This window comes from Marmota flaviventris, chromosome 16 (genome assembly GCF_047511675.1).
Source record: "Marmota flaviventris isolate mMarFla1 chromosome 16, mMarFla1.hap1, whole genome shotgun sequence".
In the NCBI taxonomy this organism is placed as follows: Eukaryota; Metazoa; Chordata; class Mammalia; order Rodentia; family Sciuridae; genus Marmota; species Marmota flaviventris.
This window is the reverse complement of record NC_092513.1, coordinates 26,971,676-26,999,342: the sequence shown is the minus strand read 5'-3', so window position 1 is coordinate 26,999,342 and position 27,667 is coordinate 26,971,676. Positions and strand designations below refer to the sequence as shown.

General features: G+C 43.3%; 1 protein-coding gene across 3 annotated transcripts in view; it reads right to left on the bottom strand.

The window, feature by feature from the left end:
• The window catches only part of Loxhd1 (lipoxygenase homology PLAT domains 1), a 135,893-nt gene that overhangs the window by 97,837 nt on the left and 10,389 nt on the right, over positions 1–27,667 (bottom strand). For all 3 annotated transcript variants that reach the window (XM_071602632.1, XM_027935672.3, XM_027935673.3), the window contains exons 3-5: positions 24,600–24,680; positions 22,673–22,857; positions 8,156–8,254 (exon numbers count right to left, since the gene is read on the bottom strand). In XM_071602632.1, the coding sequence (XP_071458733.1) occupies positions 8,156–8,254; positions 22,673–22,857; positions 24,600–24,680 (365 nt within the window). The remainder of the gene's footprint in view (positions 1–8,155; positions 8,255–22,672; positions 22,858–24,599; positions 24,681–27,667) is intronic.

Below are 27,667 nucleotides of genomic sequence, written 5' to 3'. Positions count from 1 at the left end.
ATTACGTGGGTGCCGGTCAGATTCGCCTCACCACCCAGTCTAACCACCGACTTTTTTTGTTTAAATCATCTTGTGTTCTTTCTTTTCTAAAATTTAGTATTTTTTTTTCTCAAATTTTACTTTGTGATGTTGAAACAGAGAGAAAATAATATCAGTCTTATACCCCTGTCTCAATGTAAGAGGCATAGCAGATGTTAGCATTTCATCTAGTTTGCTTCAGACTTATTTTATTTTTTAAGGAAATAATGTGTGTAAGGCCTCACTGTTCCTCTCTCCCTTCACCTCCCTTCCCCCAAACAAACACTCCCCTCAGTTTGGCATATACTATCCCCATACATATGTGAGCATCCAGAAGAAAAACATACTACTTCTGCAGGTTTCAGAATGGTGCATAAATAATACCATCATGCACATTTGATGGCCTCAAAATTCTCATCTGTACAATGGGGATGGTAATAGGGCCTCCCTCATAGTGTCCCCATGGAGCGGGCTGCACACACACTTCGAACAGGCCCTGGGGCGTGTTAGGTACCAGGGCAGAGTGCTATTGCTGGGGTTGTTGCTATTGTTCTGGTATCATTCACATACTTCATGCAACTTGCTTTTTTTTTTTTTCAGTGAGTGCTATGCTTTTGAGAGGACCCTGTTGATGGTAATAACTGGTTCATTCATCCAATGGCCCTCTAATAGTCATTGCATGGAAGAGGCACCTGTCTATGCATTTTCCTACTGATGGACATTTAGCTTGTCTCTCTTTGTTTTTGCAAATAGCAATGAATTAGACTCTTCTGTACCCTTTCCTGCTGCACATTCATAAGAACTGATCTGAGCAGAAACCTACCAGCAGGGCTGCTGGACCCTAGGGTGCGCTCATCTGCAGCTTGTGGGGTATGGCAAATTGACCGGATGACAGTAATTTCTACCAGAAAAGTTTGAAGATTCCCACAATCACTATTAGCATCTATTTTTAAAATTCTTATACAGTGTGTATAGAATGGTGTCTGACCATGGCTTTAACTTAATTTGCATTCCCCTACTTATTTGGAGAGACTGAGCACATGTTTTTTGCTGCCTATATATGCCATCTAGGTCTTGCTCATCTGTAACTTTTCTGCTTGTATCCTTTATTTTATTTCTCTTTTGTATGTTTCTTGCCTATTTTTTTAATCATTCAGATATTTTTTTGTGTTAATAGACTTCAACAATATTTTCCTTTGTTTTTGTGCTTTTGGTGAATTACTTAAGAAGCCCCATCCTTATTAAAGTGAAAAAGATACTCTCTTAAAGTTCCTTCTAAAAAATGTTATGATTTTCTTTTTCACATTGAAGGCTTTAACCCATCTGGAAGCTATTTTTGTGCACAGTGAAAGGTAAGGATCTAATTTTATCTTTTCTGAAATGGTTAGGCAATTGTTCAAACACCAGTAATTAAATGTCTCATCTTTTCTCTCTGATTTATAATGCCATCCCTATGGGTGTTTCTAAACTCTATTCAGTTCCATTAGTCTATTTTATTTATCCTTTCACCAATATCACACTGTTTTAGTTTTTAGAGACCTACAGTATCTGGCAGGGTAAATATCACCATATTATTAATATTGTCCATATTATTTTTATTATTCAAAATTATTTGGCAATACTTAGCCCTATGTGGTTCTGCATGAATTTTAATAGTATCTTCTGCTACAGGGTATTGGTATTTGGGATTTTGACTGAAATTGTATTGTATTATAGAATAACCTGAGTCTGAGTATTTTCTCATCCATGAACATTTTTCCATTTTTAAAAATCATATTCTTTTTTTTTTTTTTTGGCCCGGGATGGGGGATAATAGGGTTTGAACTTAGGGCCACTCAATCACTAAGCCACATCCCCAGCCCTATTTTGTATTTTATTTAGAGACAAGGTCTCACTGAGTTGCTTAGCACTTCACTAAGTTGCTGAGGATGACTTTGAACTTGTGATCCTCCTACCTCAGCCTCCCGAGCTGCTGGGATTACAGGCATGCGCCGTTGAGCCCAGCTAAAAAAACATATTCTTATTTATCCCCTTCAACAAAAATTAATTTTCCTGAAATATGCTCTTTTACAGATATTCTTAGGTTCCACATTATTGCTACAAATAGTATGTATTTAAATTAAATGTTTGATGCTTGTTTTCATTAATTTTTATATATATTAATCTTTGTATATACTGGTTTTATATAAATTTTGTATATGTTAGTCTTATTAGTCTTATACCTTTGTTAAATCTTCTAATTGTGAATTCTCCTGGATTTTATTGATTTTTTTTATGAAAAGGAAAACTTGTTCTTTCATTTTCAACCATCTTTGCTTGTGTCTCTCTCTTTTTTTTTCCCCCTAAACCTTTTTTCTGGCCTTAGGACTTTAAGTACTGTGATGAATAGAAATAATGATTAGTGTGTTTTTGAGATAATGTTGCTTTTTCTATTTAATCTGTAATTGCAATAAATTAAATGAGTAGGCTGACTAATGTTAAATTATCCTTGAATTCCTAGAATAAATGGTATAGAGTAGAAATTATTTATTGTTTATGTGATTATTTATTTATAAATTTAGGGTGCTAACAGATTTATTAACACTTATTTAGGCTTTTTTGGTCTTTGTTCATAAATGAGGTTAATCTATGTACATTTCTTTCTCTTAAAAGAAATGCCTGGTTTGGGAATCAAAATTCATAAAATGAACTAGTGCTCAATACCACTTTCCCTATTCTTTGAAACAATTTGTATAAGATGGAAATTAATTATGTCTTAAATAGTTGGTGTTTTTTTGCCCAATCTTATGAGTCTGATGTCTTAGGTGAACTCTAATTGCTGCTCTAATTTCTTTAATGATTACAGATCTCTTTGGAAACTAGCTACTGCAAGTCCCTTGAGACAATCAATCCTTTTAAGATGCTGAGACCAAAGATCAAGTTATATCATATAGTGATAATCATAAGGCTTAGACCCAGACTCTTTACCATACATGGGACAATCTTGTATTCCTCTAAGCGATGAACGCTAACATAGCAAAGAGGATCAGAGGCCAACAATCTCCATGCCATATTCCTCCTGGACCCCAACCCCAAGAAAGACTCTAATGCATAACAAAGACCCCACAGCTTCAGAATCATTGTCTGTCTCCAAGGTCTGTAGTGAGAACCCTAGTATGTGATGGATACCCGAGGCTTTCACACCTGCTATCGGTACTGTCTCTGTTAGTTTTACCCAGTAAATTTTGTTCTTGATGATGATGATGATGATGATATACATTCTATCAGATTTTTCACATTACAGTTTCTTCCTTGATCAATTAACTACCTGGAAATGTGTTTTTGTTGAGAGGTTAGTATTCCTTCTAATTTCACCACCTATGATCAAAGAATGTTGTCTCTATATTATTGATCCATACAGCTTTGTGGTTTTATATGTGATCACTATGTGCTTGGAAAGAAAATGTATTCTCTACCAGTTGGATGCAGAAATCTGCATATTTCTACTAGATCAAGCTTACAAATTGTGTAGCTAAGATCTTCTCCACTCATACTAAATTTTTATCCATTTGACCTATCAATTGTTGAGAATGGTGTATTAAAATCTCCCTCATTATTGTGTATTTTTCAAATTACTCCAAGAATTTTGTTAATTACTGCTGACATATTTTGGAAATATTGCTGTTAAATTTATACAAATTCAGAACTATGGTATTATTCTTTTTGTCATTATTCCTTTTACCATTGTCTAGCAAAGTAGTTTACCTTCAACAGATATAAATAGCCATGCCACTTTCTTTCCTATCATTGCTATTTACCTATTTACTCCAACTCATTTCTTTTCAAATATTCTTTTTTTTAAATTTTTTATTGTTGGTTGTTCAAAACATTACATAGTTCTTGATATATCATATTTCACACTTTGATTCAAGTGGGTTATGAACTCCCATTTTTACCCCGTATACAGATTGCAGAATCATATCAGTTACACATCCATTGATTTACATGTTGCCATACTAGTGTCTGTTGTATTCTGCTGCCTTTCCTATCCTCTACTATTCCCCCTCCCCTCCCCTCCCCTCCCCTCCCCTCCCCTCTTCTCTCTCTACCCCCTCTACTGTCATTCATTTCTCCCCCTTGTATTATTTTTCCCTTTCCCCTCACTTCCTCTTGCATGTAATTTTGTATAACCCTGAGGGTCTCCTTCCATTTCCATGCAATTTCCCTTCTCTCTCCCTTTCCCTCCCACCTCTCATCCCTGTTTAATGTTAATCTTCTTCTCATGCTCTTCGTCCCTACTCTGTTCTTAGTTACTCTCCTTATATCAAAGAAGATGTTTGGCATTTGTTTTTTAGGGATTGGCTAGCTTCACTTAGCATAATCTGCTCTAATGCCATCCATTTCCCTGCAAATTCTATGATTTTGTCATTTTTTAATGCAGAGTAATATTCCATTGTGTATAAATGCCACATTTTTTTTATCCATTCGTCTATTGAAGGGCATCTAGGTTGGTTCCACAGTCTTGCTATTGTGAATTGTGCTGCTATGAACACAGACTCTGAAAGCTAGAAGATCCTGGAATAACATATTTCAAACACTGAAAGAAAATGGGTTCCAACCAAGAATTGTGTATCCAGCGAAATTAAGCTTCAGGATGGAAGATGAAATTAAAACCTTCCACGATAAACAAAAGTTAAAAGAATTTGCAGCTAGAAAACCATCTCTTCAAAACATCCTCGGCAAAACATTACAGGAAGAGGAAATGGAAAATAACAATGAAAACCAACAGTGGGAGGTAGGACAGTAAAGGGGGGGGGGGGAAATAATCATAGAGGAAAACAAACCATGTTTAGTAACATAAATAAACAAATATGGCTGGAAAAACAACCCATATCTCAATAATAACCCTAAATGTTAATGGCTTAAACTCACCAATTAAGAGACACAGGCTAGTAGAATGGATCACAAAACAAGACCCAACAATATGCTGCCTACAGGAGATGCATTTGATAGGAAAAGACATACATAGGCTGAAGGTGAAAGGTTGGGAAAAATCTTTTCAAATATTCTGTATCATCTATTTAAGCTCATTATTTTTTCTCCGCTCACATAATAGGGTAATATTTATCTTTTAACTAAGTTTTTCTTCTATTGATACATTTATCTAAATTTTGCTATTACTCATGCTTTTTCTTTGCTTCTCTTTCCTCATTTATTTCTATTGGTTTGATTCTTCATTCCTTTGTATTCGTTCTATTGATGTGTAGATTATATATTTCTATTTGGGGTGGGCACTTTTACAATTTTAATATTCATGCTTGACTTATTAAAATGTGCAATTAATCCTTTACAAAATCTTTTGGGGGTGGGAAGATGAACTATGGCCCAAAACCTCATTCTGTTTTAACTCTCACTAGCCATTTTCCTTCTCAAATATTATTGATTTTAAGTGTTTGAGATCCACATTTCTTCTTGCCCTTATGTTCATCATTATGACAAGTTTTACATAGTTAATGCCTCCTTAGATTTGTTACATAGTCATGGATTTTTTTTATTCACAGTTGGTTCTTGTCTCTCACTTTGTTCAGTGTACAATTTTATTTTTCTTAAAGTATTGCCTTCAGGGGTTGTTTAAGTATCAATCTAGAAATGGTAAATTCTATATCTCTTTGTTGGCGTGGAAATTTGTCCATTTTGCCTCACTCTGGAATGATGACCTCGCTGGTGTAGAATTATAGGCTGACATATATTCTGGCTCAGAACATTGAAGATATTATTACATGGATTTATGCCTCTTGCTACTAGGAATTTGCTATCAATTTAACTATTGTTTTCACAGAAGGCAATCTGCCAAATCTGCTTCCTTCTAAGATTTTTCTTTGTGCCTTTGGTCTCACTGTAAGGTATCTAAATGTAGGTTTGTTTTTATGTAACCTGTTCCATGACTCCTTTTGCTTCTTTAATCTGAAGATTTATATCTTTGTTCCAACCTAAAAAAGTTTTCATTGCATTTTGAATATTCCCTCACCTGTTCTCCATATTCTCTGTTTTTTAAATTCCTATTTAACATCAATTAGCCCTTTCCATTCTTTCCTTCATTCCCATGACTTCTCATTTCTATTTTTCAATCTTTTTTGCCTCTGTGCTCAATGAATATTTTGCTCATGTTTATCTTACAGTTAACTAGTTCTCATTTAACTATTTCTAGTTGTATTGTTTAACTCATCTAGTAAACATTTATCTTTAGCAACCATATTTTCATTTCCTGTATTCCTGTTTACTAAGGAATACTCTGTTCAACTATTTCTAACTGTATTGTTTAACTCATCCAATGAGTTAAAAAAAAAAAAAAGCTTAACTATATTTGGTAGCCATATTTTCATTTCCTGTATTCCTGTTTGATTCTTTCTCAAAATTTGCTGTTTTTTAGTGTTTTATTTTCTCAATTACCTTTTTCATGCACTTAATAGGTTTGAACAATTTAAGATATAGGCTTTCTCAGAATTTCTCCATTATCTGAAATGCCTAAGGATTTAATCTTTTTTATTATGTTCATTTTTTAAATTTGTTCTTTTTAGTTATATGTAACAGTAGAATATATTTTGACATATCATACATACATGGAGTATAACTTCCCATTCTTGTGGTTGCATGTGACATGGAGTTATACTAGTCATGTATTCATATATGAACATAGAAAACTAATGTCCAATTCATACTTCTGGCTTTCCCATGCCCATCTCTCTTCTTTTTGCCCCATTCCCCCGCCCCACCCCCTCCAATCCAGTGAATCTCCACTCTCACCCCGCTGCCTATTGTGAGTCAGCATCTGCATATCAGAGACAACATTTGGCCTTTGGTCCTTTGAGATTGACTTATTTCACTTGGCATGATAGTCTCCAGTTCCACACATCCTGCAAATGCCATAATTTCATTCTTCTTTATGGCTGAGTAATATTTCATTGTGTCTATGTACCACATTTCTAAGGATTTAATCTTATTATCTGCTGTGTTGATTTATGATTATTGTGACCTTGAGTGTTTTGTAGTTTGGGAAAATAAACTCATCTCTAGTACTTTATTGTGAGAATTTTGTGCAGTCTCCCAAATGCTTACATCAAGTACTTGAAGGTATTTATTACTGCCATGGAACAAACGTTCTAGGGAAAGCAGCTTTCCAAATCACATTTTTAGCATAAAATCAGACCTTGAGCCCACATGTGATATAAACCTAAGGTATCAATTTCTCAACAATTTTTTAAAATTTTAGTGATATTACAGAGATAAGTTTACTGATGAGTAATTTTTTTCCTGGTCTATTTTTTCACTGAAGATGTTTCTATGAAATTTCAGTGCTTCTGGCTTTATGTGCAGTTCTAATTTCAAATCTCTTGCCTCATGCAGGGCCAAGGTCTCATTTTTCTGACCCCCAAATGGGTATAAAAACCTATGCTCTAGATTGTTGGGCATGAAGCTCCCTCCTTCTAAGAGTCATAACATCAATTCATGGTTAATATTTGAGTTCCCTCTTCATTTCTGGCACCTGGTGAGTTCTCTTTTATTCCCTTATAAGCTCAACAATACATTTTGAATTCTTTAATATATTTTATCCAAAATTCACATGTCTCTGTAGCTTCTCTGACCCCTATACCACTAAATTGGCAGAAGCAGGAGAGAACCACCTGTCTCAGTTCTCTTGACCTGAACTTCTCACCAGCACCTGCAGCTGTATTTGTCCTCATTTCCTGCTTCAACTGTGAAGGCAATTCTGACTGTCCCCTGGCCCCATTCCAATATTAGCCAATTCACTGCTCTGGATCAGACCATACCCAGCCACAACCCCACGCATAGCTTGGATGGGCACAGAGCTTATGGAGATGAAGAGAGGCAGTAATCCCTGGAGATGCAGAGATTGGGTTTGCACCTGGTCTAGGATATAAACCAATTTTAATCAACCCCCAAACCAGGCATTCTATATTCTGAAAACATAAATTTTTCAACACAGCATGGACAGCCCAACACTCCAGACAGGCCATGATATTCGAGAGAGGAGCCCAAAGGGGGCTTGAGCTGCCTTCCTCTGCCAGGGTTGTGGGAAATAACCCATCTAAGAGGCAGTGCTGGGCAAGGTTTGCGAAAAAGGATTCAAACCCATTACCTGTGTCTCCATACTCTCCAAAGATATTGATGAAGACATCTGCATCCGTCCCCGCACCAATTACATCGCCAGTGTACACCTTGATTTCATATTTGTTACCTGGAAATGAAGACAGAGGAAGCCTTAGCTCATTAAGCTCCTAAGGAAAACAGGCCCATCCTCTAGAGTGTTGAGCATGGAGGCTCCCTTCTTCTAAGAGCCAAAACATAAATTCCTCATTAATACTTTGATTCTGAGCTACCATTCACCCTTCTCCCCAGCAAGGCACAAATTGTCATCGTTATTGTCAATAACAGAGCAAGAAATAAATCATTCAACACTGGTTCCAAATGGTCATTATTATACTGTATGCAACACATAAATCAGAGCTGGTGGGAACCTGATGTTTTTATTTACTGACATGTTGCCTTGGGATGTCTATTCAAACCCAAGATGCCAACCAACCCACCAGCATATCTCCCCTGAACTGTTGAAATGTCTCCAGCTGGGTTCCCTGCATCTCCTTTGCCTTCTCCAATATTTTTCCCACACTGTACCACAATGTGGAAATTCACTAGGGAAACTGGATTCTGTAGATGAAAATTAAATTCATATGTAGTTTGCCAAGGCCATAACTAATCCACTGGAGCACCATGATGGCCAACAAATACATGCTTAGGGGTTCCTTTTTCAAAGACCTGTATCTGCTTCTTGTGTCTTTGTTCCAATCACTGCACAGAAATTCTCTGTGAGCCCCAGACTACGTCAAGGGGACCCAGAGGTCAATGTAAACCTGGCACCATGATGAATTCTGTTTATCTCTCCCCATCTGGAGTCTTCTTTGGGGTGTGATCAGAGGAAGAAGACTCTTCCAGATTTTATTTAGTGCCAATAATCCCAAGAGCTGAGACAATCCTTCCTCTCTCTTTCCCTTCCTATGTGGCTTTCCATTTTTTGTGTAGCAGAATTCTTTGTATAAGATGTCTAATGCCCAACCTGTGAAACTGATAACACCAGAGCTCTTTAGATTGAGGCCCATCGTCCTGACCCCTCTGTCCAACTCCTTTCTAGAGTCTTCCCTGACCCCCACTCTGTCTCCCAGGAGGTATTTATCCTCTGTATTCTTCAGCTCTGCTCTGTCCTCTATGTCAAGTTGAATCAAATTTCCTAAAACCCCAAGTCCCAGGAAAGTTGTTCAGTGTGAAGCACTGCCTTTGGGAAGGAAACACAACGTCATCCACCTCTACCCCTGCCCGCAGTACAGGGCCAGCCCTGGGAGATGATGTGGCACCAACTCCAGCACCCTCTGCACAGCTTGTACACGTTGGTCTTTGGCTGTGAGAACATGGAGCCTAAAGCAGACAGACAGTGTCTTCTCTTTCTCTCCTCAGTCCTCACTTAGCAAAATCCACCAATGGGAGAGGACAGACTCCTCCAATCCTTGCTCCTAAGTGAAGGCTCCTGGAGGAACAGCCACTCTCCGACTCCACCCTTCTTGCCTAACCATGAAGATCCCCTGAGATAGCAGCTGGAACCAGAACCTTCAGAGGGGGCCAGACCAGGGAACTCCCAGGCTAGTAGCTTGAAATATGAGCCACCCTGAGGTTGCCTGGAAGGGTTTGGGAGAGCTAAAGTTTCCCTCTTTATAATTCAGCCCACAAATTTCAATTCTGTCTTCTGAAATAATTCATAGTACTGGCTTCTCTTTCCACAAATGCTTCCCAGCCCCTCCTGCTTCATGTGCCTGGTCCCCTTGGAGTCCTCTTGTCCCTGCAGTCTGACCAATGCTCGGAAACGGCCTTCAGACCTGCCCAGGGCCCCCATCATCCTGGCATCTTGCCACTATAAAGAGGAGTCTCAAGTTCTGGTAGAGTGAGCCCTGGACTGGAGCTGGGAATGGTTGTGAATTCCCAGAGATCCTTCCTGCCAGGGAAGGAGGAAGCACTTCCCAGGATACCCCACGACTTCCTGTGCCCCCTGCCAGGGGTCAGCAAACTTTTTCTGTGAATTACCAGATAGGAAATATTTTCAGCTTTGTGGGCCATTTGGCCCAGGTGGCATCCTGGGTTTGTCCCATGGGCTATAGTTTGCCCACGCTGCCCTATGTCTTGTGCTCTCAGGCACAGTTCTGTGTGTTTCTAGGTAAGGACCACAGGACTCTGCTCTCTGTGCCCTGGGATGGGTACAAATCTGCGTGGCATGAGGTGATCAATGCCTGCTATAGGACTGTAACAGCACAACCTAAGCACTGGCTAAACAGACCTGTTTGGGTGAAGCACCTCCTGTGTCAGTAAACAGGGCCAGATTTCCCTGCCCCCCCAAATGTGTGACTAGTCTAAACCTGGAGGTTCCCTGGGTCTCATAAATAAGGGGACCTGGTCTGGGGCTTTCCAAAGGTTAAGACATATGACAGCTCCAATCCTATTACCTTAGGAATCATGCCTTTAGCACATGGCCTGGCTGGAGGCCAGGAGCAGAGAGGGAAAGAGGTGAAGGTCAAGTTGGATGAGGTCTAGCAAGGCATTTACTCCTCTTCCAAGAAGAGTGAGCAAACATGGAGAAATGGCCTCATGGCCAATGATGGGGAATTTACTCGAGCCAGCACAAGAGCTGGCCTGTGATTTACCCATGTTGTGTGTTGTCTGTTGTAACATTTCCCTAGAACTGATTTCTCTCTGGCCTTTATGGCAGGCTGCGGTTAACTCTTACAGGAGCTTCCTGAAAATTAGAAAAGAGAATCCCTGCTGGGTGTGGTGGTGCACACCTATAATCCCAGCAACTGAGGAGGCTGAGGCAGGAGGATTGCAAGTTCAAGGCCAACCTCAGTAACTTAGTGAGGCCCTAAGTGACTTAACAAGACCCTCTCTCAAAATAAAAAATTAAAAGTGTAGTGGTAAAGCATCCCTGGGTTCAATCCCAGTATTAAAAAAAAAAAAAAAAATCCCTTCCTCAAGACACTTTACTGCCATCTGTTGGATAATCATAATAAATACAGAAATCTACAACCTTCCCTTTACAGAAAGTGTCTCCTTATAGAGCTGCACTGGTGCAGTGCCTGACCTTTACATCTGAGCCCAGCAACCCTACCTCTCAGGCAGTGGCCTCCTGCCACTAAAGGTCACTGTGAGCTCAGAGGGGCCAAACTAAGGAAGCTTGGCTCAGAACAAAATATAATGAGGGTACAGAGCAGGGGTTAGGCTAGTCACACAGTGCCTTGAGAAGCCACACAGGACTGAGCTGGGGTCCTGTGCTGGTGGAATTTGTTGCTGCCTAAGACAGGTTTCCTGCCCCAAGGCCACAGCAATGAACTGTCTAATGTCCTTTCTTCTTGGTGACTACACAGTCAGTCCTACCTTCCCACTGCAGGCCCCATGGTGGAGGCAAAGGCTGCACCCTTCAAACAGGAAATCTGTCCCTGAAGGCCGGCGGAAGCTGCCTGCGTGGGCTTCCAGAAAAGGCAGGCACCGGCAAGCCCCAGCTGCCTGCCTGCCTGCGCCGGGTGCGCCAACCGCCCCCACAGCCTCCCCTACGCTCTGTCTGGAACAGTCAGCGCACAGCAGCGACAGAAAGCATCAGAGAGCTGCCCGGGGAAGCAGGAGGGGGTGGGGGACAGGGATGAGCGGGTTGGCCCCCCAAATCCTGTGCCACTTGCACAGCTGAGCCTGGCTGAGCCCAATGACAGAAGTCAAGCACGTGGCCACGGCTAAGCCTGTCCCCTGGGGAATGGACTGTCCCACACCCAGTGTGACTTGAGCCTCTGCGATGCTCGCGATGCTCACGTGGTCCGGACTCTTTCAGGAGGCAGAGGCTCATGAATGAATGGACGGATGCTGTTTCTTTCCCTTCCCTTCCCCTATCCCCGCATCCCATGAGCATGGAACGTGGCCTTAGTCATTTTGGCAGGTGAGGGCTGGGAAGGAGGCCGATCCGGCTTGATTCCACCCCACCCGCAAGTGAATCTGCACCGGCTCACACCCAACACCCCTCACTTCCGCTTACTGAGAGCCCAGGCGCTGGAAGTGAGATCTCACAGGCGGTACGTAGGTGGAGATGAAAATGGAGAGGGAGAGCAGCTCGGCGGGACTGCCCTGGGGTGGGGGGTGAGGAGGAATGTTCTCTCCCAGCCAGGGGAGCCCATCCCTCCTCAAGCCTGCACAGGGGCCGGGGGAACCCAGGATGGGCAGGTAGGGCAATGCTGGGTCATGACCACTGACAGGGAATCCCTCCCAGGCCCAGGAACTTAAGTGCTCCCTCTCCACATGCCGTCCCCCAAAAGGTCTCCTCCTCCTGCCTCAGGCCCAGAGCTCCTAGTGGCCCCAGTGTGTCCAATACCAGTAGGTGAAACCCACCTCCAATTATCTCCTTTCCAAGCTCCTCATAGCCTGTGGGACACACTCCCAACTCTGGGCCCATATGCAAGATTCCCCCTGCAAAATCCCAGGCCTCTTTCTCAGCTTCCCCCACTCTCACTTGGCCTCTCCTCCTCTCTCAGCCTCTCATGGTCTAGAAAATAGGACAGGACTTTTCTGCTTTCCCTAGAATGCCCTTGATCTTGCTGCCCTTGCAGACACACCAATGTACTAAAATAAAAAGAGCGTCTAACACTTACGGAGGACCCAAAGGGGCCAGTCACATCTTTCACCTCATTTAATCCTGCCAAGAATGGACCCTCTTGCTACTATTGTCACGATTGGACTGATGAAGCAAAGGAAGCAGAAGGTCAAGAACTCAACCAAGTTCACAGTTGGAAACAGTGAAGCCCAGATTTGGACTGAAGAGGTGTGAACACGAGGGCTCTCTATTCCCTGTCATCGCACCCACCAGCCAGGCCCAGGTCACACCCCAGGCTCTCTTAGAAGTACCCACCTCCCAAGCCACAGTGGCCTTTCCCAAATTCCCAGTATCTGAAGTGCTCATTTGACACTTAACATGGGCCCGAAAACATGAGGCCCTGGAATTTTCCTCAGCTGAGCCTGGTCGACAATGGCATTAGAACATCAGTTGTCAATAATTATTTATGGGCAATTAAAAAATATCACTCTACTTCTTTCATTACACATAAATAGTATATTTCCCTTGGGGTTAAAAAAAAAAATCTTTTCAATGTTAGCCTGATGCTCTCAGGTGTGGAAACGTGGCATGGGGCATAGAGAAGCTTCCAGTCTTCTTAGCCCACCTTGCTCATCCCTGAATCCAAATCACTCAAGTCCTGCAGAGCTCTTTCCAGACCTGTCACTCATCTTCAGTCACTTGTCTTCCTTTGTCCCAACACCACGGCTCTTAGAAGACCTTTCCCACCCACCTCCACACTCCGGGCTCACTTCCTTCTCAGACTCCACCTCAGTGCTCACCTGATCCTCTCCTATCTCTGGAGAACCAGTTCTACTCTCCTGCAGCAGGAGGCACTGGAACTTCACTCAGCCTTTCTGCAGGGCAGGTGAGTCCCATGTGTCAAAGATTTAACATTCTGCAAAATCCTTGAACCAATCATGCAATCCTGTGCATAGCAACTCCTTTATGGTAAGAGAGTAATTATTCTCATAAATTACCTTTAAGGATGTCTATCATAGCATTGTTAATAATAACCCCAAATTGGGAACAACCTAAAAATTTCCAAAAATAGGGGTTTCTTTGCACAAACTATGATATTCTTTCATTTATGGACTACTATACAGCCATTTAAAATAATGGTTAGAAGATTATTCAGTGCTATACTATAGTATTAAGTGAAAAAGATGGTTACAAAACTGAGTATAATATAATACCATTGTTAAGCAATATATACTATTTAATACATTCATGCATCAAACAAAACAAAAAACCAGAAAGGAAATTCACCAACATGTTAGCAGGGGTGTCTCCAAAGCAATCTTCCACAGAGACTGAATTCAAGTCTCTGGGTTTACTCCTGGCTCCATCCTGACCCAGAAACTAACTTATCTTTAGGTAATTTCATCTGTGAAATGGGCATAGTTAAAAATACCTTCCTCATGGGTTGCTATGGAAATAAATGGATTTTATGATAGATGGCAGGAAGATAGACCATACATCATAGATAGATAGATAGATAGATAGATAGACAGACAGATGGATGACAGGCAGTTTCTTGAGCATGATACCTGATATTGAGTAAACATTGAATAAAAATCGCCCATTACCGTATTTGGGTGATGGAATTATAGAAGTTTTTCTTCTTTTGCCTATTTGTACAATATTTTTTATTTTTTACAATGGCCATGTTTTTTCCCCTGTGATTGACAATTAGAGTTGCCTAAAGCCAATACTTGAATACGTTTTCTGTAGTTTGGAAGGAATCTTTGAGAACTTCTGCCAGCCTGTTACACCCTGACTTTGGTACCAAAAGCTGTTGAATGGGTCAGAGCGGCCACAAGGCTGGAGGGAGGGTTGAGGATTAGATGGAAGAAGATCGAAACAGGGCCACCAGATGGACTAGGTAGTAGGCATCTTTCTGTGACTTGCACTGGGCTCGCCCCAGCCAACCCCTGGAAGCTAGGAAGGGTCCCATCAGGAAGGCACTGGTGCTGGAATGGACACGAACTACTGGATCAGGGCCAGGGCGGTTTCTGTATCATGAGTTCAAGTGTTTAGGGATACGAACTGGGGCACAGAGAAAATGCTAATTCCATCAGTAGAAAAAAATCATTTTAAGCACCTGTTTAAAAACAAGAATAAGCAAGTTTAGAGCAAATATATCATTTCTGCATTCTGCAAAGGTCCTGGCTGCTGGACTGAAGCTTAACCAGAGGCACAGCACCCCAAATCTGACAGTGCCCTGGGTGGGGTCGGAGGTCACAGTGAAACTGTGGCATGTGAATGAGACTCTGTGCCCACGGAGCCCATGATTTCCCCAAGAGCCCTCATTCTACTGCAGCCCGGAAACTCCTTGTCACCCACAAGGATGCTTGAGCATCTCCTCCTCCACGAAGCCCTCTGATTGCCCTTGCACTGTGCCCCTGTTGGCCTGGCCACCTCCACTCAGAGCTTTCTAGCCCTCTTCGTTGGGATTCTCTCCCGGCCTGACTCTCATGTCTAGACTGTAAGCTCCTAGAGAGGAGATGAAGAGATTCCAGGAGATTCCAAAATAATCCACTCGTTGACTCACTGAATGAATGAGTCGGGAGCAGCAGAGCAGAGCAGCCGGAGCTGGCATGGCCAGCCCAGGGCTCCAGCTCTGTGCCATGGTCGGACCGTGTGACCAAGGCCAGGTCGCTTCAGTCCCCTGGGCTTCCGTTTTCTCCCCTATAAAGTGGAGGAGGAGTAGACAATGTCCCTTCCAGTCCCAAAATTCTCTGATATGCCTCACTGGGGCCTCATTCAGAGCAGTTCTGTCTTCCCACTCTTTCCGGAGATGGTTTTCCGCAGTGCTAGGTGGGAGCACAAGGGGTGGGCGGGAAGCTGCTGTGAAGTTCAAAGGAGGAGAATGCGGCAGGCTGGCCCAGAGCTCCCCACGCTGAAGCTCTCGGCCCTGGGTCTGTGGGCCTGAGACCACCTCCACAGAGCTCAAAGGACAAGGACTCCTGAGCAGGAACCACAGGAAATAGAGCCCTAACCAATATTGAAGCTGGGTGTCGGGGAAATGCCAGGGACGGGGAGAAGGCTGGGGCTCCTTGCAGGTTTCAGTCACCTGCAAGGTTGCCAGTCTGCTCCCATGAGGCTTCCAAATCCGGGTCCAAGAGGGGATCCTGGCACCAGGCAGTTCCAAAGCCCTTACCAGTTCTAAGAGGCCCAAACTGAAGACTGTGCATCTCAGCATCAGAACAGGCCTGGAGGGGGCAAGAGGAAGAAGATATTGGGAGGAAACAGAAGTCACACAGTTGCTGAAGGGTAAGACTACAACTCAGGGTCCACACCCACGAGAGCTCCGCTACCCACCTCTGCTGCTGGTAAACGCACACATTTCTAACCAATGTTCATACAAACCTCTAAGTCCTAGGGGCAAGGCAACAGGTGCAAGTGAAAGAACAATCACCAGGTGGGCCAGAGGAGACCCCAGAGTTCCCCTCAGTGCCACCTGAGCTTGGTAGGAGAGACAGACACATATTAAGTAATCAGAAGCCAAAAGGCAATTAATAGTCCCTGCAATCTGGTGTTTCTCAGTCATTTATCCAACCCCAAACACCTGAGGACTCCACCCCACCCCATCAGCTACGGTGGAGCATTCTGGCAGCTGCTAAGAATGACGCTTCACAGCCTCAAAGTGTGGGGACTGAGCCTGGCTTCCAGCTAGGCGCTGCCATCCATGTGTGGATGTCAATGCAGCTTCTCAGCCCCTCTGGATTCTGGGTTGTCAAGAGGGTGAGCCATCCCAGGAAGGATGGAAGAAACCCTCCAGGAAGGGAGTCAGGCATTCATGGCAGAGGAAGGGATGCCAAGAGGCAGATGGCAGGAGGGAAAATTCACGGCACTTCTGAAGCAATTCAATAGCCGAGACTGTTGCCAGGGATAATAAATGCAGATATGCTGGGAAAGCGGCTGCCAGCCTTCCACAGGCTCCAGAGGATGCCAGGACCCCTAACGCCCACTCTAAGTGGGAGACAATCATAGAGACGGCTGCTAAGTCCCTGTGCAGCCTCCATGTCTGAAATGCTTAATTGCGTGTGATATCTGTGTGGAACATTTCACAGAAATTCAGGGGCTCTCACTTGGACTGTGACCCCACTCCTGCTGATTCACATGAGAAGGAGAAGGCAGGAGGTTTCTCCAGTGCCCTTGAAGTCCTGGGCAAGAACTGAGGGGTTGGGATGGAGCAGGCATTTTCCTCTTTTCTTCCAGGTGAACGGGATCCCTTTGACTACAAAGTCAATATGGCATATTGTCACTGTTAAAAACAGTTAATGACCACTCAGAATGTATTAACAGAAGTGGGGCATTAAGGGACCCAGAATAGCCAATACAATCGTGAGAAAGAACAAATTGCTGGTGTCACCCTTTCTGATCTCAAAACTTCCTGTGAAGCATCAGTAGTGGTACTGGCTGGAATAAGAACAGACATATTGATCCATGGAACAGAACAGAAGTAAACCCTGATGCACACAGTCTAATAATCAACAGAGCAGAAAGGCAACTTATGGAGTGGGAGAGAATTATATAAAAATCACAGGCTTTATCATGGGTTAATAACTAGAAAAATAAATAACTGCACTAAATTAACAAAAACAAAATGACTTGATTTTTAAAAACTGGGTGAAGAACATTTCTCCAAAGATAAACAAATGAGCAAGAAGCACTGAAGAGACGACCAACACTCTCATTAGGAAAATGCATATGAAAACTACAAAGAGACACCATTTCGCACCCATCCGAATGATATTATGGAATAAATAAATAAAAGTGCCGGTCATGATGTAGAGAAATTGGAACCTCAGATATCGCTGATGGAGATATAAAATGGTATAGTGCAACCACTGTAGAAAACTTTTAAGTTTATTTTTTTCAAATAAACTTAAAAGTTTGGGGTGGTGCCTCAAAAGTCAAACATAGAATTACTGTATGAACTAACAATCCCACTTTTTGGTATATACACAAAAGAATTGGCAGCAATGATTTGAGCACATATCTGTGCACCTGTGATCTCAGCAGCTTTATTCACAATGGCCAAATGTGGAAATAGCTCAAACATCCATTGACAGATGAATGAATAAACAGAATATGGTAAACACCTACAATGAAATGTGATTTAGCCTTAAATTATCCTGACACATGCTATTCTGAGGTCGAACCTTGAAGACATCACGCTAAGTGAAATAAGCCAGATACAACAGGACAAATACTGTGGGATTCCACTTACATGAGTTTCCTAGGCTAATCAAAATTCATAGAAAACGAAACTAGAATAGAGGTCACGAGGGACTGGGAGGGAGGAGGACATGGGAAGTTAGTATTTAATGGGAACCGTCTCAATTTGGGCGGAGGAAAAATTCTGGAGGTGAATAGTGGGAATAGCTGCAAAACGATAAGAATGTGCTGGACTCATTACTCCCCATCATCCTATACACAGAACAACCGAGAGAACCCAAAGGACACCTATAAAAATAAAGTGAAGAACAATATACCACTTATGGTAACTTTGCACCTGTGTCAATTTCATTAATGTTTGCAGAATTGAAAACACAGGCTTTAATGGGTTGATACCCCTGAATCTGACACTTAAAGATGGTTAAGATGGAAAAAATTTTTGTTGTTTATGTTTTGCCACAACAACAACAAGCAGGAAGATGGTGTCAGGGAGGCCCCTCAACCTGTTCTAATGAGCCTCCTTCTACTTCACAGAATTCTAGTCCAAAGGGAACTTTCTTGGGAAAGGGTCACAAAAGGAGAGACCAAAGGTAACTCCTGAGAGGACAGAAGCCTGGTTTCTGGCAACTGAAGGACTGTCATGTAGACAGACACTGTGTGATGTCAACCGAGGACTGGAGCCAGACAAGAGGAAGCCTAGGGAACACCATAAGGCTTTAATTGCAAGAAGGTCTTTCCAAGTGCTTAGCAGGGAAATGGGTTGCTCAGAGAGGCTGAAAACTGTCCACCCCTCAAAAAAGGTTGGATGCAAACCAAGGTCAAAGAAGCCACAGTGTGGATACTGTGGAAGGTATCCTGGGGCAGTAGGAGATTGGCCCAACTGACTTCCATGATTCCTTACAACTCTCGGGCTCTGATACAAATAGGAAATTACCCTGGGTCTTGTTCTGCCCAAGGGAATGCAGAAATAGGAGACCCACATTCTACTCCCACTTCCATCAGTGATTGACCATTTGACCTTGGATGGGTCACTCCTGCTTGCATCTCAGTTTACTCATCTCTGTCATTAACACCTGCCAGTCACTTCCTCACCCCATAACGATCCCTCAAAGTGTCATAAGAATAAAGCAGAGAACATGAAAAGGAAAGTTCAGATATGATTGCCACCCCCCACTCTCCTCCCAGGCTCTGCCTTCCCTTCCTCTCAAATCAGGATTGGTGGCATTTTCTGAAGTTCAGTCTGGACACCACTGGTGGATTGTGGGATGCTAGCATAGGGCATGAGCATTATCTAATGATGCATATTCATGTTATTAGTTAGTATACTAGTGTATACCTGGTATTTATAGCAAATGAGAACAGCTTTTCTTCAGGATATTGATATAATTTTCTTTTTCAAATAAGTTTAAAAGTTAAGGTAAGTTGTAAAAAGTGAGTTAAAGAATAAAAAGTAAATAATAATAATACAAGTAATTAATGTAATATTCAATAATACTTGAATAAGGAAAAACTCTTGGAGGTAGAATGTGAGTGACAAGGTCTTGGGAACCCCCAATGGACTGAGGGGTACAGCAACCTGCCTCCTCGAGCCCAGCCATGGATCCCCAAAGCCTGGAGATCAACCGAGAGAACCCAAAGGCAAAGCTGTTTTGGTTGTTCTGCTGTCAATTTTCTTTAATATGCCAGATACAGGAATTTTACCAACCAAATGAGCACAACTAAATACTGAACTTGGCTCTAGGCCTTCCATCCACAAAACTGTGAGGCTGGTCAACTTGTAGCTACCTCCTTCCTTTGGAACTTCCTGTCTGTGTTTTTTCTGAGGTTCACCTTCTACCCAATGGGGTCCATTAAGAAGGAGGTCAGCCCTGTTAAGGCCATTTCTCTAAAGGTGTAGGGAATATGTTGGGTATTCCCCCCCAAGAAGTGCATTTAACGAAAAGCCAGTCAGGAAACATCCATCTCCAGGTGAGTGTTGAATACCAGGGCAGCAGTCCTAGTACCCCAAAGTCCCCCTTCTGCTCTCACATGCAGGGCAAGCTCCCCCCCTGCATGTCTCAAAACATGAGATGTGAGATCCATTAGAGAAATCTCCTAGAAACCTGATCAAGTCCTATCCCGTCCACCCCAATAGCTACCTGCTGATGAGTTCAGAGGGTCAGTCAGCAATCCTAGAACACCTGCATTCTCTGAAGAGCAGGAATGAAACAAGTTTCCAGCTGATAACCAGACAGGACTTCAGCCATTGTCCTTGGGGTGAGGGAGGGGTAAAAGCCACCTACCAATCTTCCCTCCCTTAGACAATGTTGGGAGTTGGTGATATAGACCTGGGAAAAGTTCCCTTTCCTCTCTCCTCCTTCTGCTATTGCTCACATCCCATATTTTGAAATATTCCACCTATTAAATTGCATGGATGAAGAACTAATTATCTTTCCTATTTTTATATCAAAGACCTCCAGTGGTAGCCAGATACCAAGTTAGTATAATTCCAGGTGAAAAACAAAGAAATTGAAACATTTGTTTACCAATACAGTCATATTAATATTTAAAGAATATTAATTAAGGAGTACTAATTCAAGAGCCCTTTTTCATTCTTTTTTCTGGAATCTAGCCTAATGTTCCACTGCTTACCAGGGTCCAAGAAATGACTCAGAGACCGGGTCAGCAGGGGTCCTGCTTCAAAAAGCAAGAAAACAACAACCTGGGCGACTCTTTTGGAAAACCCAGGAACCAGTGAGCTCATTTCCCAGTGGGGACTCTTCAGAAGCTTTTCTCTGACAGTGGTGCCCCAGACTTTTGTGTGACCAAAGCAGAAAGTAAGATGACAAACTAGAAGTGGGAAAAGTCAAGAGAGGGGAGACTAAGAGAACAGAAAAGGAAGTTGGCCAACAGGGCAATTCGAAGGATTGATCATGGTAAAGAGACTTGATCAAAAATTAAAGATGCTTAAGATCTATGGGAGAACCTAGGAAATTCCACACCAACAGAAAAGACAAGCAAAGGACACACAATTCACACACACACACACACACACACACACACACACCTTGCCTTAGAGTAACATATTACTACTAACATTATGTTGGAAACCTCAAATATATAAAATAAAAATCTATCAAAAAAGAAAATGCAACAATTTGCCAATAAGCATATGAAAATATTCAGCCTCACCAGTAACCGAAGAGAGAACTTTGAAAACCCCCTTTTCCTCTCCAATTGGAACATTACACAGTACTACTAAATGTCGGTCAGGCTGATGGGCATGGGTTGCTTGCACAGTTGGTAGGACTGTGCACAGACACTCAATTTCAAGGGCCACTTATCAAAATGCTCCTCAAAAACGTCAACCACGAGCATTCTGTTCAACTTCGAAATTCCACTTTGGAAATTATCTTAAGGAAAGAGTCATGAATCAGTGCAAAGATTCAGGTGTATTGTTTATAATAGAATTGTCTATCATCAAAAAAAAAATGTTCAGGGGGCAATGCAAAATACATTTCCAATGATAAGAAATTCAGTGAATACTCCAGAATACTGCACAGTCATTGTAAGTAGGAATGTTGAGTGATATTTAATGGCATAGAAATAAACATGCTGTAAAACAGAAGCTGTCATAGCCACCCATTATTTCAAACTGCATATGCATAGAAAAGATTAGAAATGAATGCACAAAATGTCACTAGTGTTATTTTTCCAGGTGATAGAATTATGGATATTCTTTTCTAGACATTTTCATATGGCTATTTTCTGCAATGATCAAATTTGGCTTTTGTAATAAGAGAAAATATCAATATTTTAAAAGAATCAATAAAGTTGCAAATTATTATGATGAAGGTCAAGTGTTCAAGGTTGGGAGGTGACATATAAGAGGTAGACAGAAATTGAGAGCTGGAGCCCACTGGACAGGATGTATGTTGATTTCTACCTGGCTGGCTGGCCAGGTAGAAATGTACCACACAGGTACATGTTGGAAGGCAGAATCCAACCAGCATGGTCACCAGCTATGTTCTGCTGAGTGGCTATGGAGAAGTGGCTTCTCTTCCCTAGCCTCCAAACCCTTCTCCCCTCTGATGACCCATGAATGTATGACAGCAGGGTGTTATAATACAGTACCTTCACATAATCCTCTCCTTTTTGGAAAGGCAAATATGTTCAGTGATGGGATCAGATCAGGTCAGGACTTTAGAGGACAAAAGAGTGGAAAATAAGAACATGAGATACAGTGTGTGTGAGTGTGTGTGTGTTTCTATGCTTTGTTCTCTTTATTCCTATAGAACAAGATGACTGAATATGACTGAATTTTAAGCCAGAGATGTCGCTGGGAATAAGTTAGTTTATTCCTCATTAAAATCAGGAGGAGCCAGAGGTTAGCATGATGGGATTTGGAAGCTCCAAATTCTGATTCCCATCCACAAGGCCCTGGCTATAATTTGTGTTTCTTCCCACATCATGAAAAATGGAAGAGAATAGGAAGATAGGGAAAGCTGCCTTGATCTCAGAGGGCCTCTTGACAGACAGTTATTGAGAACACCCGGTTGCCCTCAGGATCAAACCCGTCCCTCCATCTTGCCTGCAGTTCCTCTTTCCTTCTTACTTCCTTGATGCCCTGAGCCTGTTAGCATACTTGTGGGAAAGCCACAAAAAGAGACACAGCTTCACTGGGCCCTAGCCAACAGGAAGACCCTGGAAGGGTGGCAAGGGGAGGTGGAACTGCCCAGACCAAGACAGGGGGAGCCCAGTCCAGGCAGGGAGGGATGGCGGCAGGCCAGCCTGGCCACTAACCTCTGGGCATGTCCATGGGGTCGAAGCTGGCCAGAAGGTCACGGCACCACTGACGGTCACCTTCCACCTTGCTCAGCCAATTGTTACAGTTGAAGTAGTAACGGAGATGAGGTCTCTTCATGTCGGTCACAATCACATGGTCCAGGTACCAGCTGGCGTTCAAGCCTGTGTTGTCATGCTCAATCCTGGGATGGAAGCCAACACTTTCACTGGCAGAACCAAGATGACCACCCCCCTCCATAGTGGAATACCCAACGTGTCCTCCAAAGAAAGTTTCCACCATTTTCTTTTATTGTTACTTTACAACAGTTTCCTGGTCTGTGTAAGGAGGTACTTTGCAAGGTCATTGTCCCTGGGGCTCAGGGAGTCCCTCTTTGTGGCTCTCAGACACCCACAACTAGCAGACACTATCCTTAGCCCCACAAATCAGGGGAATCCCCCATAGCCACTGAACAATGTTGCCCCATAGAAATATAATATGAGCCATAGCTGTAATTTTAGATTTTTCTAGTAGCCACATAAAAAAAATACAAAGAAACATACAAAACGAATTTTAAGAATATGTGTATTTAATTCCACTTACTTTAACATGTAATCATGTCAAAATTTATTAACAGTATATTTTACATTCTTTGTTTTGTGCTAAATCTTCAAAAATCTGTTGTATGTTTTATACATATAAAACATCCTAATTTGGATCAGCCACATTTCATGTGTGCAATAACTACACATGTCTAGAAGCTACTGTTTGGGGGCAGCATAGATTCAGATTCTTCAAAATTTGTGCCCTCAAGATCTTCTCCCACTTCCTATAGCCATCTTTGACTAATCTCTTCCCTAAAACATGGCTCCTGGACAAGCTCACTTGACATGAGACATCTCATCCTGCCCATCACAGTGAGGATTTATACAGACAGCTGTTAGCAGAGCAACCTCAACCCAGTAGAGCACACGACCCAACACACAGGTGACAGGCGCAACGTGTCAGGACCTTCCTTTCCAGGAATATATGTATGTGCCTGGCATAGAACTTGGCACCTGGAGGAACCTCAGCTGGTGGCTTCCTTAACCCACACATCAAAGTCCCTTCCCAATCCTCCCCTCTGAGAGTCTTTTTCCTGCTTATAACCCCTCCCAAGAACCCAGGGCTCCTGTGCCCCTTAATTTTCCAAAGACAGTTCATGCTCCTAACTTTTCTAGCAGGAGAAAAAAAACTCAGGACTAAATTGAGGCCATATTTGACCCCTGTCCAGGCCCTAGTCTGAGTGCCATCAGACCACAGATGACCTTAATGTTCTGACAAAAGAGCACAAACGTGAAGGGAGTTGGTGAGCAGGGACTGGGAGGGGAAAAGGTGAGAGAAACTCCCGCTCTGTAACAAGGTGGTGGATGAGCTCTCCTCGTTCAGGATGCTCCCCGGAGAGGACACCTCAGGGAGCTCTCTGTCCAAAGGCATCTTGCAAAATGAGACCCTCTGAAAGCTTACTGCTTGTCAGTTATTATCCTAATGCTAACTTGTGGAGTCCTAGGGTCATTGCAGATGAGGCACCACTGTTATAAAGGAAGAGCCTGAGATTTGAAAAGGTGAATTGCCCAAACTACTATAGCTAATAAATAGCAGAGCAGACGCTTAAACCTAGGCCATCTGGACTCAGTCTTGCTCCTAACCACTGTGCCGCGGTGTCTCTCAGAGCCCATGTCCCAAGTTTGTGAAAATTTGTCTCAAATAATCTTAACCCAAGAAATGAGTCTCTAACAGGGATTTAGGTCACTGTGAGTCAGGATGGGAGAGAAATAATTTGGGCCTTTGGTAATGCCTCAAACAGTACCTGGAGAGTATCCATACCCAGAAAGAATCAATAGTGAAGTCAATTCCTAATCACTTGCCTTCATCTCCACTGCCCCCTGGTCAGGGCCAGCTCCTCACCTGATTTTATAGACAAGGCCCACGTTGTTGGTTCTCACCCGGAACACATCGACATTGGCTTTCTCAAAGGCAGACTCGCTCCTGCAAGGAACGTGTGCTTAGTTAGTGCAGATCAAGGCGTGGCTCGCAGGCTCAGGAGGAGAGCTGAGGGCTGGCATCCTCTTCTTCCTCCATCGGGCCCACTCCCAGGGAGAGCTACGTTCAACCAGATCCCGTCCTGAGCCTCTGACGCCATGGGAGAGGGTCGGGGCAAGGACAGTTAGTACCTTGCTCTCACACCCAGGGTCTTTGCAGTGAGTCACTAAAGCAAACACAGTGGGCCATATTAGCCCCACATTACAGACCAGTAAACTGCTAGTTGGTGGCAGAGCTGGGACCAGTATGTGGCTCTCTGAAGTCATGAAGCCATGCCTGCTGGTTGCTCTAGGCTGGAAGGCTGGAGGAGGAAGGAGCAATGGATGCCATGGTGCCCGTGGGTGCGCAGGCCACTCTGCCTCTCCCCTTGCTGGCCTCGTTCTTGGTGGGAAGAGTTGCAATGGCAGCCCCGAGTGGATGCAGACTTGGGAGGTAACTGTGGTCCTGCCATTGCAACAGGAAAGGGAACACTCCATCCCAAACCAGCAACCAGGGAAGTGGGGTGGTGAGGGAAATGCAGATCTGGCAGCTTCTAAAAGGTGCGAACAGAGAAGAGAACACCTGAGCCATTCGGCAACACGGCGCCCCAGCAAGTCCAGGCTCTGGAGCGTCCTAAATCCACCCAGCTTACACACACAGGGCTGCAGCCGACTCGCATCAGAATCTACCGGTCCTGTCGACGACTGCTGTGTCCCCTATGCAGACCAGGATAGCCCCTGTTCCAGCAGCTCTGCCTGCCCCACAGTTGAGTCCTTTAGGCCTGAGAAGATAGACCTCCCCCTGTGCTCCTGGCCAGGGCTTTTGGAGTAAGCATACGGCCCAGGGGAAAAGAAAACAGCAGAAGACTTATGCCAACGTTATGGTGTGGATCTTCAGTGTCTCCCCAAAGCCTGTGTGTTAAAAACTTGGATCATAGCCCATGGTTCTCCTGGGAATTGGTAGAAATTTTAAAGGGTGGGGCCTAGGACTGAGGGTGTCGCCCAGTGGGATAGCAGTCACCTAGCATGGGGAAGATCCTGGGTTTAATCCCTAGCACTAAAAAAAAGAAAAAAGAAAAAACAGAGGTCACTGGGATCATGCCCATGAAGGATATTGGGACCCAGCGCCTTCCTGTCTTTTCTTCCTGTCTTTCTTCCCAGCTGCCGTAAAGTGAGCAGCTTCCTCCACCACTTACTCCTGCCATGGTGTGCTACCCAAACAGATGGGGCAACCAAGCCTGGAATGAGAACTCCAAATCTGTAAGCCAAAATAAAGTTTCTTCTTTTTAAGTTGATTTATCTCAGGTATTTGTTACAGCAATGAAAAACTAACAGCCTCTTCATTGGTTATCAATGTGCTTCAAACTAAAGGGGGTAGGGGGTGGGTGGGGGGCCTTTGCCCCAATGCCACAAGGCTCGGGCTCAGAACAAGACTTCGTGGGTTCTACAGAATCCAGAAGCTGGGATTCTGCAAACAGACCCACTTTGGCAAATAACTGCCCTGGGAGAAGTTTCCTTAAGAAGGACATCAGGAGATGAGGGCCAACATCTCCTAAAGCAGAGCACAGTTCATGAAAACACAAACTCAGGCAGCCTTGTCGGGTGCAGTCTGGGTGCAGAGAAGGGAGGAGGAGAGTGGCAGAGCCTTCTGGTTTGTTGGGTTGCAAAGGACCCTCTCAGATGGGTCTCACCCCTGAGGAAGAGGGGAACTAAAGCTATGCTCAGCAAACAGTCCATACTCCACCGTCGCATAAGAAAGACGATGAATGTCATTTTTACAGCTTCAGCAAGAGCAAGGAAAATAAGAAGTCTCCTCCATGAAGAATGGTCAACCTCTTCCTGGGAAAGGAAGTTTACCAGTCTGGTGCTTGGAAAGAAAAATCAAACCAGCACTCATGGTAATCTAGCTGGTGCGGGGATTTCTCACCAACAGTACACCCAGGTTTGGGTTCAAAGTCACAGCGGCTATTAACTTGGAAAGCACACAGTCATCAATTGTATATGCTAGGATTTTGTGAATGAGAAATAAATAAATAAATGTTATTTTCTCTTTCAACATATAAGACAACTGATTTTTAGAATAAATAGACAAGAGCTTCTACATCAGATAAATCCCCCAAGGAATAATCATTCTAGGAAGCTATATGAAAGAATATTTTGCCATCTTTAAAAATTCCATTATAAAAGAATATTAATAAGACAGAAACATGTGTATGATACAGGCTTAAAAGAAAAAAACAGGTTAAAATTGAACGTATGAACACGATAATCAATAAAAACAGGAAACCACCTTCATTTAAAAACAACAGAATGGAAGGATTTTTACAAAAATATCATGTCTTGATATTCAGATTGCGTAAGAAGTGTTGAAAATTTGTTTTTGTCTCCAGTGTTTCCAAATTTCCCCAAAAGAACACATTTTGTTTTTCTGATTATGAAATAAAGCACAACCCCATGATTGGGCACTGCCCTGCCCCACCCCACCCACAGGCTGCCAGGGAGGATTCTTTGGAAGGTTTGGGAATTGCTGGGCTTTGTCTTTTGAGGCATGGAATTTGGGGAGCAGCTGCTGCCACTGAGTGGAGGCAGAGGAGGGCACCCCTCCCCATTTTTAGGCAAAGATGAGGTGTGATTTAGAAATAAAGCAGCAGGTTTCAGGGGGCACCTCTGATGAAGGTTTTGGAAGGGATGCTGACAGCCACCTTCAGCCCAGGGGAACCCTGCACCCATGACATGCTCCAGTGTGCTTATTAAATAATCACCCATGGTGCTTTACAGTGTGGGGGTGCCATGCAGAGGAAAGTAGGGTGACCAGGACAGGCAGAGCCTGAGGAATAGAGAGCCCACCAGCCAAGTCCCAGGCCCACACTGGGGTATTTCAGGGTAGTACCAGACACAAAGCAAGCTTCCAGGGATGGTGGATGGAGTCCAACCTCTCTTTGGAAGTCAGGGAAG